This window comes from Hylobates moloch, unplaced genomic scaffold, assembly GCF_009828535.3.
Source record: "Hylobates moloch isolate HMO894 unplaced genomic scaffold, HMol_V3 SCAFFOLD_2, whole genome shotgun sequence".
Lineage (NCBI taxonomy): Eukaryota > Metazoa > Chordata > Mammalia > Primates > Hylobatidae > Hylobates > Hylobates moloch.
In genome coordinates, this window is record NW_026652277.1 from 6187676 (window position 1) to 6208174 (window position 20499).

Genomic DNA, 20499 nt, shown 5'->3' on the forward strand with positions numbered 1-20499 from the left:
GCCTCCCAAAGTGCTGGGATTACAGGCATGAGCCACCACGCCCAGCCCAACCTTGCTTTATTTTTGACTTCACTTTATGGTGGCCCATCTTGCAGGTGAGCCAGATCATTCTGCCTTTGCTGATGTAGCTTAATGACTTTTGCCAGTGAGGACATTAATGGAAATGCACAGACCTATCTTTTTTAAAGCACTGATTTAGTTAGTTTCTCCCTTAAACCAAAGAACACCTAACAATTACCGTTAGGAAATATGAGCACTTTACAGATACTTTAATAAACATCATGGAAAAAACAGCTCTAAAATTCCTGATGTAGGATGCAGGGTTTATGTCCAAGTTTGGGTTACCCAGACTGGACCATTAAGTATATATGTATCATGTGCACAATCCCCATCTTGTTTAATCGTCACCCTCATAAATTCATATTCAACCTAAGGCATGGACGCATAGCAATCCATTCTTCATGCAGGTGCATCTTGACTACAGAGGTTAAATTTTGCAAACAAGAGTGACCTCCCTTCCCTGCCCCACCAGGCCAGTAACGTGTTAGAGAAGTGCATTCGTCCTGGAGAGTGGGGCTGGTGGGGAGTTGGGGCTCCTGCAGGGGTGAGCAGCTGCGGTGACTTGGACAGGCAGACGGCCCTGAGCGGAGGGAGAGTGGCTGACACCAAGCGGCCCATGAGCGAGTCCTTACCACTTTTGGCCGGAACGGTGGGTCAATCTCCTTCCGTTCAAGTTCCTCCCAGTTGATCTCCCGAAACAAAGGGTGCTGGCGGATGTCTCCCCTCACGCCCAGCCTCTTCTCAGGTTCTCGCACGAAGAGCTGAAAGGGAGCAGAGGAGGAGCCCTGAGGTCTCCAGGGATGACCCTTTTGCATCAGGAGGGCGTGGTGCTTCCTGGTGCACCAGCCTCTTCTTTTCTAACCTCATTTTTCTACTCACCTTCATCAGGATTGACTAAAGTCAACCTGTCCTGACACTCTCCCTTCAAGGAGCCTTTCTAAATTTGCTGGAGTCTGACGCGTTATCTTCTGAGGTGCATAGACCTGATTTGAAACCGGCTTTGCCCTGTGTTATTGACTGGACCTCAGGCAACTGACAGACCTGAGTCAGTTTCCTCACCTGTAAAGTGAGCCAAGTGCCCTCCTAACAGGGCTGATGTGACGATTTATGAGACAGCAACACACACACACACACACGCACATAGACAGGCGCACACATGCACACAGGCATATGTGAGGGCATACACACATGGACATAAATACACACTGGCACACATGCACATAAATGTGAGCATGTGCACACAGACACACATACATACACATGAACACATACATACACCTGCACACAGGTGTATATAAATGCATACACACAGACATGAACACATACACACGTGCACACACTGACACATATAAATGTGTGAGCACATGCACACGGAGAGGCATGCACACGCATATACACACGTACATGAACACATGCACACATACGCACGCATTTGTGCAGTATAATTCCTGGTCTGTTACATCCAACAGCATAGAGTCAGTGATAATTTATTTGTCATTTGATCAATTATCCATCAATCAAGTCTGATTTCTTACAAAGCTGCGTTCTTAGAATGATTCCAGCATTGTGAGGACTCAGGTATAAGAGAAACTAGTCCCAGACAGTCAGCTTTGGACTCTACAAGGCATCTGAGTGAAGAGAATTACCCTCAGCTCCTGCAAACCTGCTGAGGAGTAATATTTAATTCAAGGTCCATCTAATAATTTCCGAGCTGGCACATATGTACATTCCTCTCTGCACTGTTCCTTCTCCTGTTCTTTCCCCCTAAGAGGTTAAAATGAACACTGGCAAGACAGGAAAGAAACCTGGATATTTTTCAAACTTAAATAAAACCTGTCAAGGGCATTAAGAAACAGGAGAGTCTAAACATTAACTTAGAAAAGTAACAGGTCCCCTGGGTGTCTGGAGTAGTTACCGGTTATTCTTACATCAGCTAGATGTTTATTTATGAAGTAACCACGAGTTATAGGGCATTTTAAGGAGCCTAAGGTTCTTTAAAACAGAAAACATGGTGGAATGCAGTGATTTTCCAGGAGGCTTTCACAGGGCCTTCACCTCCATTCACACCTAAATTGCGAGGGTCTCTTGTTTTTACTGCTCATAAACATAGCCAGCCTGCATGTTCTGAAATAGTGCTTCACTTATGCTATCTGAGTACTTGAAAATCTTCAAAGTCTCCGTTCTACCAAAAAAATATAAAGACCAAACAACGTGCTATTGTAAAGTGGAGTTTTTTCTCTTTTTTAGAAAAGTAGGATAATTTCTTTTAAAGTTCCGGGTGAAATGTTTGTGCAATCACCCGGTGTATCTGATTGGCAAATTCTTGGCAGTCTCAACTTCCTCTCTCCCCCTTTCCATATGGCAGCCACTGAGGACTCTCTAGGGAAACTTGGGGTTCCGAAGTACCCAATTAGAAAGCCACTGCATGGTGGAAATAACAGGACGGCCATCTGAGAGACTGACTACCCACGTGGTCTCAGGTAAGTTTTCTGAGTCTGTTTCCTTGTGTGTAAAGGAAGGGCTAGACAAGGTGATCTCAAAGGCCTGGTGAGTTCTGACCTCCTCGGGCCCTCGGCTGGCATTCGAGGCTCCCTGGAGTCTGACGCTGACTCACAGGACCTTCCATTCCCATTAGGACCCTCTCCAGTCCAGACATCTCTGCTCACCAAAGACACCACCTGCCATCCTATCTCTGTCCCTCACTAATGACATTTCCATCTTGCCATGAGATACCCTCCCCTCGTCCACTCCCGCTTCCCTCTCCTCATCTTTAAATTCTGCCTTATCTTTCAGGGCTCAGCTTTCACCCCCTTTTCCTTGTGAAACTTTCTTTGATTACCTCCACTGACAGGGAGCTCTCTCTCTTCTGTTGAAGTCATACTCAGGATTGATCACCCTATCATACATCATTCCTGATTCTTACGATTGATACATCGTCCACTCCAACCAATGTTCTTTGAGAGGCAGGCACTGTGCTAGATGCCTCAGTGATTTTAAAACAAATTCTAAGAGAAACAAATTCATCATCCCAGTTGTCAGCTGAGGAAGCCGAGCCTCAGAGGAGCTATGCACTTTGATGACAAGCGGCCTCCTTCCCCTCATCCTGATGGATAATCTCTCATCTGTGCACCACACAACATCTTCCCTCCACTGGAGAATTAGCACATTGTATCTTTTTTCCAAGGTTGTCTTCTTTCCTACTAGACTGTAAGCGCTGGAGGCCGGGCACCACTGGCATGTCTAATCCTTACAGAAGCTAGCATAGTGCCGTGCACAACACAGATGCTCAGTAGATGCCTGCTGAATAAGTGAATGAGCTGTCTTTCCACCTTGTTTGTCTGCAGATCACGCATCTTCTATCATTTTATCCCGGTCGCCTGTTTTCAGCATAGAAAAGAAGCACCAAGTTCACGGTAAGATATATTTTTCTGTAGACTCAGAAAATGGAGTGGGTACTAAAAGCCCTGCGTCACCACTGTGCAATCCATGTAGGTAATGAAATGACACCTGCACCCCATACATTTATACAAACCATAAAACAGTAGGAGTCATCACATGGAGAAGCTGATTGATGTTTTAGAAGCAAAGAGGGGCTGGGCACAGTGGCTCATGCCTGTAATCCCAGCACTTTGGGAGGCTGAGGTGGGCGGATCACCTCAGGTCAGGAGTTCGAGACCAGCCTGGCCAACATAGTGAAACCCCATCTCTACTAAAAATACAAAAATTAGCCGAGTGTGGTGGTGGATGCCTGTAACCCCAGCTATGCGGGAGGTTGAGGCAGGAGAATCATTTGAACCTGGGAGGCAGAGGTTGCGGTGAGCTGAGATTGCACCACCACTGCACTGCAGCCTGGGCAACAGAGCAAGACTCCTTAAAAAAAAAAAAAAAAAGGAAGCAAAAGGAATAAGTGACTTGCCCTATATCCCTTCTCCTGAAACAATGATACTAAATGATAAATGATTGGTCTCCGCTTCTTAAGGTCATTTGGATGAAACGAGATTAGATAGACGGTGTTAAGTGTCTCAGGAAGTGGCCAAAACCTCACTCATGTTGTTCTAATGAGATGCTTCAGCAAAGTAGGCTGGAAGTAACTGCCCTGGGCCGTGTGGGCTGCAGGCTAGGTTTTCTATTCTATTTCTTCCAGTGAACATGTGGCATTCGTACCAAGAGGATCATGTCAATGGGCCTTCTTAGCTTGGATGTGTACCTGCAAAATTTAAAAATATATTTTAAAAAATAAAATGTGTAGTGAGAAGAGCATATGGTCTCCAGCTCTGAGCTTCAATATTCTTTCCAGTTTTGCACAGAATGGTAAATTAGTGTATGTTCTGCCCTGCAGCCACTTGACCCACTGAGGTCCTGAGGATAACAGGTGACCTCACAGGAGGGGGGCCAGGCTGGAAGCTCCGCCCCTGGAAAGCTGCACTGAGGAAATAAAATACCTGAAGACTTGCTTTTGTCCGTAAAAGCTGTCAGGACAGAGGTTTACATTGACGGGAAAAAATAGCCAGGATGTAGTTGAAGTTCGTTTAAGTTTATTGCACAGTCTGTGCGTGAAAGCCGCTCCAGGCTGTGGAGGACAGCCAGCAGCAGCGCTGACGGATTGTGCTGGAACCTGCCTTCCCTCTTCAGTCCCTCCCCAGATATGTCTTTCTATGAAAGGAGGGGGTGTTTATGTTCTAGATCATTAGTTTCCCATCATTTTCAAACAAATGGACAGGACATCCTGGGTGGCTAAATGAGGAAGTAAAGGGTGTTTCTTTTTTTTTTTTTTTTTTTTGAGATGGAGTCTCGCTCTGTCACCCAGGCTGGAGTGCAGTGGCGCGATCTTGGCTCACTGCAAGCTCTGCCTTCCGGGTTCACGCCATTCTCCTGCCTCAGCCTCCCAAGTAGCTGGGACTACAGGCACCCGCCACCACTGCAGACTAATTTTTTTGTACTTTTAATAGAGACGGGAAGTAAAGGGTGTTCCTTTAGCAATCATCAACTGGACAGCAGTGTCCCCACTGGAATTCTCGCCAGAGCACAGCCTCTCCCAGTGCACAATTGTTCAGTGCACGATATGCATCCATGCCCTAGGAGGGCCGACGGCGACAAGTCTGGCACTGCTGCTGTCACGGATGCCACGAAATGCTGCTATCCTCAGCTTTTCCAGAGGACCTATGACTTCTGGGTTTCATAACATTTTGTCAAATTCCCTAGAGGACATTTCTGAGAAATGGCATTACCTTTTATTTTTGTAACAAATGGGGCTCAAGAATGTGGGGGCTGTTGGATCAAAGCAAAGGAGGAATAGAGATAAAGCTCAAGCCAGTTTATGGGCAGCAGATTGCATAATGGAAATTAATTTTATCAGCCCAACTGCAAGAATATGTGTAAGAGAAAGTTCATGGAAGTTTTACTAACTCACATGGGAAATAACAAGTCCAAACTCTTCTATGTCAACTTTGAATAGGAGGGTCCAGTCTTTTGGCTTCCCTGGGCCACATTGGAAGAAGAATTGTCTTGGGCCACACATAAAATACGCTAACAAACACTAACAATAGCTGATGAGCTAAAAAAAAAAATCACAAAAAATGTCATAATGTCGTAAAGTTTAGGAATTTGTGTTGGACTGCATTCAAAGCCATCCTGGGCTGTATGCAGGGCACGGGTTGGGCAAGCTTCATTTAGAACTTCCTTTGACTGAGAATGGTGGCTCATGCCTGTAATCCCAGCACCTTGGGAGGCTGAGGTGGGCAGATTGCTTTGAGCTCCAGAGTTTGAGACCTGCCTGGGGAACATGGCAAAACCCGTCTCTACAAAAAATACAAAAGTCAGCTGGGTGTTGGTGGCAGGCACCTGTAGTCCCAGCGTCATGGAAGGCTAGGGCTGGAGAATCACTTGAGCCTGGGAAGCGCATAGGCTGCAGTGAGCCGAGATTGCGCCACTGCACTTCAGCCTGGGTGACAGAGCGAGACTCTGTCTTAAAAAAGTAAAGAACCTCTTTCACCCACCAGTCCTCTTGTTTTCTTTTTCAAACTTTATTATCTAGTTTCTGCTCTATTCAACCAAATTTATTTTCTTCTCTTGTGGCAACTCTTTCTCTTGCCACTGAAACTCTGCAGATGACTTTTTATTTTGGTGTTTGCAAGGCATTTAGCCTTGTTTTGTTTTTAAATAATTATAGATTCACAGGATGTTGCTAAGACAGTACAGAGATGTCCTGGGTGCCCTTCACCCTATTTCTTCCAATGGTTCCATCTCACGTAATGATAGCATAAGATTAGGAGCTGGCGCTGGTACCATGTGTGTATATACTACTTATGCCATTTTGTCACATGTGCAGATATGGGCAACCTCCACACCAAGCAAGATACGAACTGTTCCATCACTGCAAAGATCTGTCTGTGCCGCATCGTGAGAGTCACGCCCACCCTCCTGTCCCCAGCACCCCAACCCCAGGCAACCACTAATCTGACTTCCATTTCTATGGTGTTGCCATTTCAATGAAGTTATATCAGTGGACTCAGAGAGTATGTGATCTTTTGAGACTGGCTTTTTGCACTCAGCATAATGCCTTGAGTTGTTTTACAGATCAATAGTTTGTTCCTTTTCATTGCTGAGTAGGATTCCAGCACATGGCTCTTCACCTTTTCTCCTCCAACTGGAAGGAACCCTTTCCTCCCATCCAGTCTTTCTCTCCTTGGAAATCATCACTTCCAGCTTCTCTCCACGGAATTACTTCTGGTTACCTCTGCCTCTCCTTCACTCTCCATCCTGGCCTGAAGTATTGCCGATCCTCAGGGCAGGCTGGGTTTGTGAAGCACAAGGGGAAGCTGGCATTTATGGGCCATGAGGGGTGTTGGGGGATTGTGACTCTCCCTCCAGGGCCTCCACCTTGGGACTCTCTTGGAGACAGCCCCTGAGTCTGGAGATGCCCTCACGCCTCAGGTTGTACAGACTAAGCCTTGTGTTCACTTTTTTCCAGTGGGTTTTGCTGGCCCAGGCTTTGCAGTGCAGCCTCATGCTTTGGACTGAATGGCGTCCCCTCAAAATACACATGTTGATGCCCCAACCCACAATGTAACTGTAGGTAAGGCCTTTATGGAGATAATTTGGGTTAAATGAGGTCATGGGGTAAGGTCCTGATCCAACAGGGCTAGAAGTCTCATATGAAAGACAGACCAGAGTTTCTCTCTCTCTCTCTTCTATAAGGACACAACAAGAAGGCAGCTGTCTACCAGCCAGGAAGAGAGTCCTCATCAGGAACTGACGCTGCTGGACCTTAATCTTGGACTTCCAGCCTCTAAAACTGTGAGAAAGAAATGTCTGTTGTTTAACCCACTCGGTCTGTAATATCTTGTTACGGAGCCCAAGCTGACACATTTCACACTGAGTTCATTATTACGATTGCTACATTTATTGCTACAAATGTAGCAATTGTAACAGTGTTCGAACCTGCCTTTATATAAAGTAAAAAACTTAATATCCAGATCCCACTTTTTTTTTTTTAATTTTGTTTTGTTTTTGAGATGGAATCTTGCTCTGTCGCCCAGGCTGGAGTGCAGTGGCGCCATCTCGGCTCACTACAAGCTCCGCCTTCCGGGTTCACACCATTCTCCTGCCTCAGCCTCCGGAGTAGCTGGGACCACAGACACCTGCCACAACGCCTGGCTAATTTTTTTGTATTTTTAGTAGAGATGGGCTTTCACCGTGTAAGCCAGGATGGTCTGATCTCCTGACCTCGTGATCTGCCCATCTCGGCCTCCCAAAGTGCTGGGATTACAGGCGTGAGCCACCGTGCCCAGCCCCCACTAACTTATTTTTACTGTTGTCAGCCTTTTTAAAAAAAATTGGTTAATTTCGAGATTAGCTTTCATTTCATCTGTGTTTGGTCATTAAAAGTGCCTTGAATTGGTTGTTGAGGGAGTTTTCTAAGCTATTGCTTGTTTGGATCACAGTCAGAAAGTGAAAGCTGAATGGAAGTGGCTCAAATTTTTAAACACCTTGTTCCTTTACCCTTGGGCTGGGGATCCTGTGAGGGCTTTGTCAGCACTTCTCAGATTCAAGATCTTGATTTTCCAGGGAGAGCCCTGGAGTTGCCTCCAAGTTTCTAATGCCCAAGACAGGTTTTCAATTTTATTAGAGAGGTGGAAGTGTATTCCCTTTACATTTAATTCTAAGTACTTCTTCAAAAGCAAAAAAGTAGATTAGTGAAAAAAGATGAGCCTGCTAATATTTTTCTAGTTTTTAATTTAGAACCCATGGATAGCTTCCAGTGTTGAAGGATCTTATCCTATTCCCATTTTCAATATAGCAGGAACAAGGCTAAAGATTATTTCTCTAAATGATGATTATTTTTTAACCAGCTGACATATGAAATGCCAGAAATCAAAACAATGTTTCTTCCAAAACACCTGCATTCTTGGTCCACTTCTTTTAGATTTGCTAGACTCTTTTTTTTTGAGGGGGGACAGGGTCTTGCTCTGTCACCTAGGCTGCAGTCCAGTGGTGTGATCATGGCTCACTGCAACCTCTACCTTGTGGGCTCAGGTGATCCTCCCATCTCAGTCTCCTGAGTAGCTGAGACCATAGGCGCCAGCCACCCCACCTGGCTAATTTTTAGATTTTTTGTAGAGATGGGGTCTCGCCATGTTGCCCAGGCTGGTCTCGAATTTCAGATTGCTCAAGCAATCCTCCCACCTTAGCCTTTCAAAGTGCTAGGGTTCCAGGCATGAGCCACCACACCCGGCCGAGATGTGCTAGGCTCTTGATTACAGTGATGAGTCTCTTTGACCCAAATATTTGCTGAGGTAGCTCAGTATATGTAGGTCTTTATTATTCTTCTATGTATTTAGCATGTTGTATTGACATGACTAATTTCATTCTACATCTTGCTATGCCCATACACTGTGGAGAGTATTTTGCATCCTCACAAAAGGCCACCTCTGAGTCTGTCTGGAGTCCAGATCTTCCATGATGGCTCTCAGGTGTTCCTGTGTCTCCACATGGGTTTGCCTTGGGAGCTCCTGGCTCACGCATTTTGATTCTCAGAGCCCAGTTTCCACTGGTAGTACCGTGCCTGTATTCTCGATGGATCCTGGGCTACCACGGATGGGGCACTGAATTCTGTTTTGATGGTGAATTCTGGAGATTGCTGCTAAGATAGTAATAGCCTGCACTCTCAGAGTTTGTTAGAGTGAAGAAGTCAACAATATTTCCAGTGGACAGTGGGTAGGGCAGGTTGGGGAGAGCTGGTCTGCAGGCATTTTAAGTACAATTGACCCTTGATGAACCTGGATTTGAACTGCACCAGTCCACTAATATGTAGATTTTTTTTCAATCAAATTTACACCAAGTGTGCCTGCCTCTCCTGCCTCCCTTCCACCTCCTCCACCTCTTTTGCCTCTGCCACTCCTAAGACAGCAAGACCAACTTCCCCTCTTCCTCAGCCCTCTCAACATGAAGACAACGAGGATGAAGATCTTTATGATGATCCACTTCCACTTAATGAATAGTAAGCACATTTTTCTTATAATTTTCTTAATAGAATTTTCTTTTCTCTAGCTTCTTAGATTGTAAGAATACAGTATATCATACATATAACACATGTGTTAATTGACTTTATGTTATTGGTAAGGCTTCTGGTCAACAGTAGGCTATTGGTGGTTAAGTTTTGGGGGACTCAAAAGCTATATGCAGATTTGTCATTGCATAGGAGGTTGGCTTCTCTAACTGCTGAGCTGTTGAAAGGTCAACTGTACTGGCTGATATGGTTTGGCTTTGTGTCCCCACCCAGAATCTCATCTTGAATTATAATCCTATAATCCCCGTGTGTCATGGGAGGGACCCGATGGGAGGTGATTGAATCATGGGGGCGGTTTCCCCCCATGCTCTTCTCATGATAGTGAGGTATAGTTTCATAAGGGGCTTCCCCCTTCCCGCTTGGCTCTCATTCTCTCTCCTGCTGCCCTGTGAAGAGGTGCCTTCTGCCATGATTGTAAGTTTCCTGAGGCCTCCCCAGCCATGCAGAACTGTGAGTCAGTTAAACCTCTTTCCTTTATAAATTACCCAGTATTAGGTATGTCCTTACAGCAGCATGAGAACAGACTAGTACAGTGCCCAAGACAATCTGCTGGGCAGGAAACCAACAGTGAGAGAGTCTTGCAGAATCAGCTTTGGTACAGTATGTAGGCTAGGGACTGGACTGAATGCCTGTATCTCAAGGGTTTCAGCTAAACACATCTGCAAGGATAAGTATTTCTGCAGAACCTAGTAGAGTGCCTCATTGAAGTCTCAGCTTTAGCCATCCTCCAGTTCAGGGGTAGGAGGCTGTCAGCTGAATAAAAACTGTTCTTTCTGCTCATCTTCCTTCCTCTCTCAGCTTCTACCTGGTAAGGTCTGAAGCAGAAACTCAGGAGTTAGAGTGGAAGAGAACAAGAACACAGTCAACAAGAGCGTGACAACACTCTCTCCTCCAGTAGTGAGCAGCTGCCAATCACGAACTCTGAGCAGAGGAAAGGAAGCAGGAGTCCCAGCTTCAAAATTAAAATTTATGTGATGAGGCTGGGCATGGTGGCTCATGTCTGTAGTCCCAGCACTTTGGGAGGCTGAGGCGGGCAGATCTCTTGAGGTCAGGAGAAGAGGTGCCTTCTGCCATGATTGTAAGTTTCCTGAGGCCTCCCCAGCCATGCAGAACTGTGAGTCAGTTAAACCTATAAATTACCCAGTATTAGGTATGTCCTTACAGCAGCATGAGAGCAGACTAGTACACTGCCCAAGACAATCTGCTGGGCAGGAAACCAACACTGAGAGTCTTGCAGAATCAGCTTTGCTACAGTATGTAGGCTAGGGACTGGATTGAATGCCTGTATCTCAAGGGTTTCAGCCAAACACATCTGCAAGGATAAGTATTTCTGCAGACCCTAGTAGAGTGCCTCATTGAAGTCTCAGCTTTAGCCATCCTCCAGTTCAGGGGTAGGAGGCTGTCAGCTGAATAATAACTGTTTTTTTCTGCTCATCCTTCTTCCTCTCTTGGCTTCTACCTGGTAAGGTCTGAAGCAGAAACTCAGGAGTTAGAATGGAAGAGAACAAGAACAGTCAACAAGAGCGTGACAACACTCTCTCCTCCAGTAGTGAGCAGCTGCCAATCACGAACTCTGAGCAGAGGAAAGGAAGCAGGAGTCCCAGCTTTAAAATTAAAATTTATGTGATGAGGCTGGGCATGGTGGCTCACGTCTGTAGTCCCAGCACTTTGGGAGGCCGAGGCAGGCAGATCCCTTGAGGTCAGAAGTTCCAGACCAGCCTGGCCAACACGGGGAAACCCTGTCTCTACTAAAAATACAAAAATGTAGCTGAGTGTGGTCGTGCACCTGTAATCCCAGCTACTCAGGAGGCTGAGGCAGGAGAATCACTTTAACCTGGGAGGTGGAGGTCGCAGTGAGCCGAGATCATGCCACTGCACTCCATCCAGCCTGGGTGAGGGAGTGAGATTCCATCTCAAAAAAAAAATTATGTGATGAATAATATCTTGGACTGGATGGTTTTAATTTCCCCACCGAGACAGTGTTTCATAACATGAGTGACAATAGGTTGTCTTTTATCTAAGAGCAGACCAAAAAGTCATACATCCTGTCCAAGTTTTCAACCAGAGGCAGGGCAAGATGAACTGGACTGAATATTTCTGATAAAAAAACTATGGGAAATAAAAGACAGAATTTAAAAAAAAACTATATATAACATAAATGCCCATTTTCTCCTGCCTCAGCCTCCTGAGTAGCTGGTATCACAGGCATGTGCCACTATGCCTGGCTAATTTTGTATTTTTAGTAGAGACAGTGTTTCTCCATGTTGGTCAGGCTGGTCTCGAACTCCCGACCTCAGGTGATCCACTCACCTTGGCCTCCCAAAGTGCTGGGATTACAGGTGTGAGCTACTGTGCCCAGCCTAAATGCCCATTTTCTTTCTTTTGTTTTGTTTTTCCTTTATTGTTTTGGAGACAGGGGTCTCAATACATTGCCCAGGCTGACCTCAAACTTCCAACTTCAATCCTCCTGCCTCAACCTCCCAAGTAGCTAGAAGATTGAGTTTTAAGCCACACACTGTGCTTGTTTAATGAACCAACTACATCTCCAGGTGAGGGTATTCAAGGTCATGGAACTGGTTCCTGGGCCCTTATTTTATAACTGATGCACGTGAGGGTTTATCTTACACTCATTTTGACATTTAATGCTCATAATATTGGTGCCTGTATTAAAACACAGATGGTGCACATCCCATTTAAACCCAGTTCAATATAATCATTGTTCGCCACATGCAAGTTGGAAACTAAGAGGAACAGAAAACTGACCAGAAGACCTAATGCTCGTCTTAGGAAGACACTCTTGGCTTCACTTCTTACCTTCACCAGAATGTCCTTTGCCTCCTTCTCCAGCCACCGTGGGTAAAAGGGATTGTCCATGCGGATGGAGTGGAAGAGCTCGTCCTCGTCCTGCCCGTGGAAAGGCGATTGACCAATCAGCATCTCGTAAAGGAGAACCCCGAAGGACCACCAGTCCACAGAGTGGTTGTATTTCTGACCCAACAAGATCTGCACAACCAAAAGGCAGACACAAAATGAACAGGAATGAGGCTGAGGAGTGACAGCTCTTCCTGAGCGTCTCAAGGCCACTCAGTAAATGGTCGAGGATGGTGTGCAGTTGCAACAAAGATCACCCTGAAACGTATCTCTTGAGAAGCCAATGACTGGATAGCAGTGTCTAAACAATGCTGAAATTTTTGAGTTTGATTCTGAGTAAACACTTTTCAGTTTCAATTTGTACTTTTCCTCTGCTTTTAAAGAAACAATGAAACTATGCCATTAGTTTTTATTTTCCCATCAGTGACATGAGAACTTAGGTGGCAGATATTGGACCTAAGAGAGCTGGTATGTGTCTAAGTTCTTCAGCAGCTCTGGTGTGAGCCTGGAAACCAAGCCTACATGCTTTGCTGACTTGTACTGTCCTGAGTCTTTGCATAAACTCTCTGTAGTAGTCAGGCATTCAAAGAGGCCATCTGGACAATTCTCTTCCTTAAATCCTCACTATCTATGGCTGTTCAGTTCAGGGGGCACAACTCTAATCACCGATATGCAGAATCAAATTGTGTCCTGTGCCAGGAAAGAGAACCTAGGATAGCAAAGTGCTCAAATCTACGCCGGGTGCAGTGGCTCACCCCTGTAATCCCAGCACTTTGGGAGGCCGAGGCAGGTGGATCATCAGAGGTCAGGACTTTGAGACCAGCCTGGCCAACATGGTGAAACCCCATCTCTACTAAAAATACAAAAATTAACCAGGCATGGTGGTGGGTGCTTGTAATCCCAGCTACTCAGGAAGCTGAGGCAGGAGAATTGCTTGAACCTGGGAGGCAGAGGTTGTAGTGAGCCAAGATCATGCCAATGCACTCCAGCCTGGGCAACAAGAGAGAAACTCCATCTCAAAAACAAAAAAAAACCCCGAAGCACTCAAATCTAGAAATGAAAGATCTCTAAGAGCTACCTACAGCTCGATAGCGGGGTCCGAGTCTATCTGTTAGGGAGGAGGATTTAAAGTCTGGAAGCCTACCTAACAGTTTGAAAGATTCCTATCCTTTCACCAACCCACTCTTCTGGCAAAAAAAAAGGCTTTCTGTGTTGACTTTCAATGAATTCCTTTTTGGACGTTGGAAGGTAGAGGGCACGTGCCATTCTGCTCAGCGTCTGACATCCCAACAAACTGTGCCTAAGCTTCTCTGAGATGGTGCATGGTAGGACTCATCCATGGATGAAAGAAATAAGGAAAATGTGCTGGTGGGTAAATTACCAACGGAAATAAAACCAGTACGTAGAGGAGACAGCTGCACTTGCTTGCTCCTTGCAGCATCATTCACAATAGCCAGGATATGGACTCTAAGTGTCCATCAGTGGATAAATGGATACAGAAACTGTGCTATATATACACAGGGGAGTATCAGCCCTGAAAAAGGAGAAAATCTCCTTTGGCAACAACATGGATGAACCTGGAAAACATTATGTTGAGTGAAGCAAGCCAGGCACAGAAAAACAAATACTGCAAGATCTCATTTATATGTGAAACGTAAACACGTTGAACTCATAGAAGCTGAGAGTGGCAGTTGCCAGGGTCTGGGCAGAGGGTAGGGAGGAGGGATAGGGAAGGCGTTGAAGAAAATGTGATACATCCACACAGTGGAATATTATTCAGCCTTAAAGGTGAAGGGAAACCTGTCACATGCTAGATGAGTGAACCTTGATAACACTATTCTAAGTGAAATAAGCCAGGCAGGGAAAGACGAATACTGAATGACTCCACTTACATAAGTTACCTTAAGTATTAACAGAGGTTTTTGCCCTTAACTTTCAGGGACAAAAACCATAATTACTTCTGCACCAACCTAATAGTTAAATTCTAGAGACAGGAAGTGGAATGGTGGCTGCCAGGAGCTGTGGGGAGGGGGAATAGGGAGCTAGTATTTAATGGGGACAGAGTTTTGGTTTTTCAAGATGAAAACCTTCTGGAGATTGATTGCACAACTATACAATACACTTAATTTTATTTATTTTTGAGATGGAGTCTCGCTCTGTCACCCAGGCTGGAGTGCGGTGGCACAATCTCGGCTCATTGCAACCTCTGCCTCCTGGGTTCAAGCGATTCTCCTGCCTCAGCCTCCCGAGTAGCTGGGATTACAGGTGCATACCACCATGCCCAGATAATTTTTGTATTTTTGGTAGAGACGGGGTTTCACCATGTTGATCAGGCTGGTCTCGATCTCCTGACCTCAAGTGATCCACTCGCCTTGGCCTCCAAAGTGCTGGGATTAACCGTACCTGGCACTATTTTTAACATTACTGAACTGTACACAAAAATAGTTCAGATGGTAAATTTCATGTTGTATTTTCCCACAATTGAAAACAAAACCCTAGGACATAGTGGCACACAAAATTTTTTTAACGGAAAAGAGGGAAAAAAATCTTTGTCAATTCATGACTGTTGCTCCAAGGATGAGTTGCGGGCAAGTTGCTTTATTAGCCAAAACAAAATGGAGAAGGAATAATAGGATTGAGGCACTAAACTTAAAAGCAAGACAGTTGGACTCTCTAAAGCAAGACAGTCGGACTCTCTTGGGGATGAACATCTGTTCTACCTTGTAATGTGTTTGGGCTTAGCTGGGTGCATCTGTGAACAGACACACATAAATACACACACACACACACACACACACACACACACACGCAGAAGATATTTTGTTGTTGGTGCCACTCACATGAAATGGAATTTTTCTCTTCCTTCTTTAATGGGCCTTTGGAATGAGTGGCAGAATTGCAGCACTGATGGCCTTGAAAATGACACCACTATTCCAGCCATTCTCCCAGCACTTTGGGAGCACCCACTGAGGTGGGTGGATCACCTGAGGTCAGGAGTTTGAGACCAGCCTGGCAAACATGGCGAAACCCCGTCTCTACTAAAAACACAGAAATTAGCTGGGTGTGGTGGCGCATGCCTGTAATCCCAGCTACTCAGGAGGTGGAGGCAGGAGAATCACTTGAACCCGGGAGGTGGAGGCTGTAGTGAGCCAAGATCATGCCTCTGCACTCCAGCCTAGGTGATAGAGCAAGACTCTGTCTCAAAAAAAAAAAAATTCCAGACATTCCAGTATTTTCTAGGAAAGCCACATGTTTTGATGTTGGTGAGGTTTTTTAGATGGAGCAGATTGATGTGCACGGCAACCCCATCCCTGACCCTCTGCTACCCTGGGGTCCATTCCTGGGAGACAGATCGGTACTAACTGAGGCCCATGGGTGCTGTGAAGTGTCTCTAAGGCAGACTTGCTAAACAAACAGAAGAGCAATATCAACAGCAGCACGACAGTTTTGCTGGCCATATAAAACGTCACAGACTCTGCTTCTGGCTTAATCCCTTATTGCGTAGTTTTGGGAGGACCCTTTAACCCTTCTTGTCTGTGAAAAACGGGAATCATATCTGGCCCGCTTTTTACAAGCTTCTTGTGAGATCCAATGAAAAGTAGCAAAGTCAAGATGATTTGTCTGTGGAGCCAAGATGGCCGAATAGGAACAGCTCCGGTCTACAGCTCCCAGTGTGAGCGACGCAGAAGACGGGTGATTTCTGCATTTCCATCTGAGGTACTGGGTTCATCTCACCAGGGAGTGCCAGACAGTGGGCACAGGACAGTGGGTGCAGCGCACGGTGTGCGAGCCGAAGCAGCCGCGAGGCATTGCCTCACTTGGGAAGCACAAGGGATCAGGGAGTTCCCTTTCTTAGTCAAAGAAAGGGGTGACAGATGGCACCTGGGAAATCGGGCCACTTCCACCCTAATACTGCGCTTTTCCGATGGGCTTAAAAAACGGCACACCAGGAGATTATATCCTGCATCTGGCTTGGAGGGTCCTACACCCACAGAGTCTCGCTGATTGCTAGCACAGCAGTCTGAGATCAAACTGCAAGGCGGCAGCGAGGCTGGGGGAGAGGCGCCCGCCATTGCCCAGGCTTGCTTAGGTAAACAAAGCAGCCAGGAAGCTCGAACTGGGTGGAGCCCACCACAGCTCAAGGAGGCCTGCCTGCCTCTGTAGGCTCCACCTCTAGGGGCAGGGCACAGACAAACAAAAAGACAGCAGTAACCTCTGCAGACTTAACTGTCCCAGTCTGACAGCTTTGAAGAGAGTAGTGGTTCTCCCAGCACGCAGCTGGAGATCTGAGAATGGGCAGACTGCCTGCTCAAGTGGGTCCCTGATCCCTAAGCAGCCTAACTGGGAGGCACCCCCCTGTAGGGGCAGACTGACACCTGACATGGCCGGGTACTCCTCTGAGACAAAACTTCCAGAGGAACGATCAGACAGCAGCATTCGCGGTTCATGAAAATCCGCTGTTCTGCAGCCACCACTGCTGATACCCAGGCAAACACAATCTGGAGTGGACCTCCAGCAAACTCCAACAGACCTGAGCTGAGGGTCCTGTCTGTTAGAAGGAAAACTAACAAACAGAAAGGACAGCTACACCAAAAACCCATCTGTACATCACCATCATCAAAGACTAAAAATAAATAAAACCACAAAGATGAGGAAAAAACAGAGCAGAAAAACTGGAAACTCTAAAAAGCACAGCGCCTCTCCTCCTCCAAAGGAAGAAAGTTCCTCACCAGCAATGGAACAAAGCTGGATGGAGAATGACTTTGACGAGTTCAGAGAAGAAGGCTTCATGCGATCAAACTATTCCAAGCTACAAGAGGAAATTCAAGCCAAAGGCAAAGAAGTTAAAAACTTTGAAAAAGAATTAGACGAATATATAACTAGAATAACCAATACAGAGAAGGGCTTAAAGGAGCTGATGGAGCTGAAAGCCAAGGCTCGAGAACTAGGTGAAGAATGCAGAAGCCTCAGGAGCCGATGTGATCAACTGGAAGAAAGGGTATCAGCGATGGAAGATAAAATGAATGTAATGAAGCGAGAAGGGAAGTCTAGAGAAAAAAGAATAAAGACAAACGAACAAAGCTTCCAAGAAATATGGGACCATGTGAAAAGACCAAATCTACGTCTGATTGGTGTACCTGAAAGTGACAGGGAGAATGGAACCAAGTTGGAAAACACTCTGCAGGATATTATCCAGGAGAACTTCCCCAATCTAGCAAGGCAGGCCAACATTCAGATTCAGGAAATACAGAGAACACCACAAAGATACTCCTCGAGAAGAGCAACTCCAAGACACATAATTGTCAGATTCACCAAAGTTGAAATGAAGGAAAAAATGTTAAGAGCAGCCAGAGAGAAAGGTTGGGTTACCCACAAAGGGAAGCCCATCAGACTAACAGCTGATCTCTTGGCAGAAACTCTACAAGCCAGAAGAGAGTGGGGGCCAATATTCAACATTCTTAAAGAATTTTCAACCCAGAATTTCATATCCAGCCAAACTAAGCTTCATAAGTGAAGGAGAAATAAAATACTTTACAGATCAGCAAATGCTGAGAGATTTTGTCACCACCAGGCCTGCCCTAAAAGAGCTCCTGAAGGAAATACTAAACATGGAAAGGAACAATGGGTACCAGCCACTGCAAAATCATTCCAAATTGTAAAGACCATCGAGGCTAGGAAGAAACTGCATCAACTAACGAGCAAAATAACCAGCTAACATCATAATGACAGGATCAAATTCACACATAACAATATTAACTTTAAATGTAAATGGACTAAGTGCTCCAATTAAAAGACACAGACTGGCAAATTGGATAAAGAGTCAAGACCCATCAGTGTGCTGTATTCAGGAAACCCATCTCACGTGCAGAGACACAAATAGGCTCCAAATAAAGGGATGGAGGAAGATCTCCCAAGCTAATGGAAAACAAAAAAAGGCAGGGGTTGCAATCCTAGTCTCTGATAAAACAGACTTTAAACCAACCAAGATCAAAAGAGACAAAGAAGGCCATTACATAATGGTAAAGGGATCAATTCAACAAGAAGAGCTAACTATCCTAAATATATATGCACCCAATACAGGAGCACCCAGATTCATAAAACAAGTCCTGAGTGACCTACAAAGAGACTTAGACTCCCACACAATAATAATGGGAGATTTTAACAGCCCACTGTCAACATTAGACAGATCAATGAGACAGAAAGGTAACAAGGATACCCAGGAATTGAACTCAGCTCTGCACCAAGCAGACCTAATAGACATCTACAGAACTCTCCACCCCAAATCAACAGAATATATATATTTTTTCAGCATCACACCACACCTATTCCAAAATTGACCACATAGTTGGAAGTAAAGCTCTCCTCAGCAAATGTAAAAGAACAGAAATGATAACAAACTGTCTCTCAGACCACAGTGCAATCAAACTAGAACTCAGGATTAAGAAACTCACTTAAAACCGCTCAACTACATGGAAACTGAACAACCTGCTCCTGAATGACTACTGGGTACATAAGGAAATGAAGGCAGAAATAAAGATGTTCTTTGAAACCAACGAGAACAAAGACACAACATACCAGAATCTCTGCGACACATTCAAAGCAGTGTGTAGAGGGAAATTTATAGCACTAAATGCCCACAAGAGAAAGCAGGAAAGATCCAAAATTGACACCCTAACATCACAATTAAAAGAACTAGAAAAGCAAGAGCAAACACATTCAAAAGCTAGCAGAAGTATAGAAATAACTAAAATCAGAGCAAAACTGAAGGAAACAGAGACACAAAAAACCCTTCAAAAAATTAATGAATCCAGGAGCTGGTTTTTTGAAAAGATCAACAAAACTGATAGACTACTAGCAAGACTAACAAAGAAGAAAAGAGAGAAGAATCAAATAGATGCAATAAAAAATGAAAAAGGGGATATCACCACCGATCCCACAGAAATACAATCTACCATCAGAGAATACTACAAACACCTCTATGAAAATAAACTAGAAAATCTAGAAGAAATGGATAAATTCCTCAACATATACACCCTCCCAAGACTAAACCAGGAAGAAGTTGAATCTCTGAATAGACCAATAACAGGCTCTGAAATTGTGGCAATAATCAATAGCTTACCAACCAAAAAGAGTCCAGGACCTGATGGATTCACAGCCGAATTCTACCAGAGGTACAAGGAGGAACTGGTACCATTCCTTCTGAAACTATTCCAATCAATAGAAAAAGAGGGAATCCTCCCTAACACATTTTATGAGGCCAGCATCATCCTGATACCAAAGCCTGGCAGAGACATAACCAAAAAAGAGAATTTCTGACCAATATCCTTGATGAACATTGATGCAAAAATCCTCAATAAAATACTGGCAAACTGAATCCAGCAGCACATCAAAAAGCCTATCCACCACGATCAGGTGGGCTTCATCCCTGGGATGCAAGGCTGGTTCAACATACGCAAATCAACAAATGTAATCCAGCATATAAACAGAACCAAAGACAAAAACCACATGATTATCTCAATAGATGCAGAAAAGGCTTTTGACAAAATTCAACAACCCTTCATGCTAAAAACTCTCAAATTAGGTATTGATGAGACATACCTCAAAATAATAAGAGCTATCTATGGCAAACCCACAGCCAATATCATACTGAATGGGCAAAAACTGGAAGCATTCCCTTTGAAAACGGGCACAAGACAGGGATGCCCTCTCTCACCACTCCTATTCAACATAGTGTTGGAAGTTCTGGCCAGGGCAATTAGGCAAGAGAAGGAAATGAAGGGTATTCAATTAGGAAAAGAGGAAGTCAAATTGTCCCTGTTTGCAGATGACATGATTGTATATCTAGAAAACCCCATTGTCTCAGCCCAAAATCTCCTTAAGCTGATAAGCAACTTCAGCAAAGTCTCAGGATACAAAATCAATGTACAAAAATCACAAGCATTCTTATATACCAATAACAGACAAACAGAGAGCCAAATAATGAGTGAACTCCCATTCAC

At 44.9% G+C, this 20499-nt stretch overlaps 1 protein-coding gene and 1 long non-coding RNA gene across 5 annotated transcripts in view; one reads left to right on the plus strand and one right to left on the minus strand.

Moving 5' to 3' along the window:
- The window catches only part of LOC116467662 (uncharacterized), an 80609-nt gene that overhangs the window by 53683 nt on the left and 6427 nt on the right, over positions 1–20499 (plus strand). Inside the window, exons 3-7 of one of the 4 annotated variants that reach the window (XR_009211052.1) lie at positions 2426–2540; positions 7031–7135; positions 7258–7356; positions 9402–9559; positions 12476–13783. This is a non-coding gene — a long non-coding RNA (uncharacterized LOC116467662). Of the gene's footprint in view, positions 1–2425; positions 2541–4860; positions 7136–7257; positions 7357–9401; positions 9560–12044; positions 12178–12475; positions 13784–20499 lie in introns of those variants that run through there. The other 3 variants (XR_009211053.1, XR_009211051.1, XR_009211054.1) reach the window with 3 other exon arrangements.
- Positions 1–20499, minus strand: part of PRKCQ (protein kinase C theta) — a 199710-nt gene that overhangs the window by 42286 nt on the left and 136925 nt on the right. Inside the window, exons 16-17 of the mRNA XM_058431256.1 lie at positions 12443–12631; positions 693–821 (exon numbers count right to left, since the gene is read on the minus strand). Coding sequence (XP_058287239.1) covers positions 693–821; positions 12443–12631 — 318 coding nt within the window. The remainder of the gene's footprint in view (positions 1–692; positions 822–12442; positions 12632–20499) is intronic.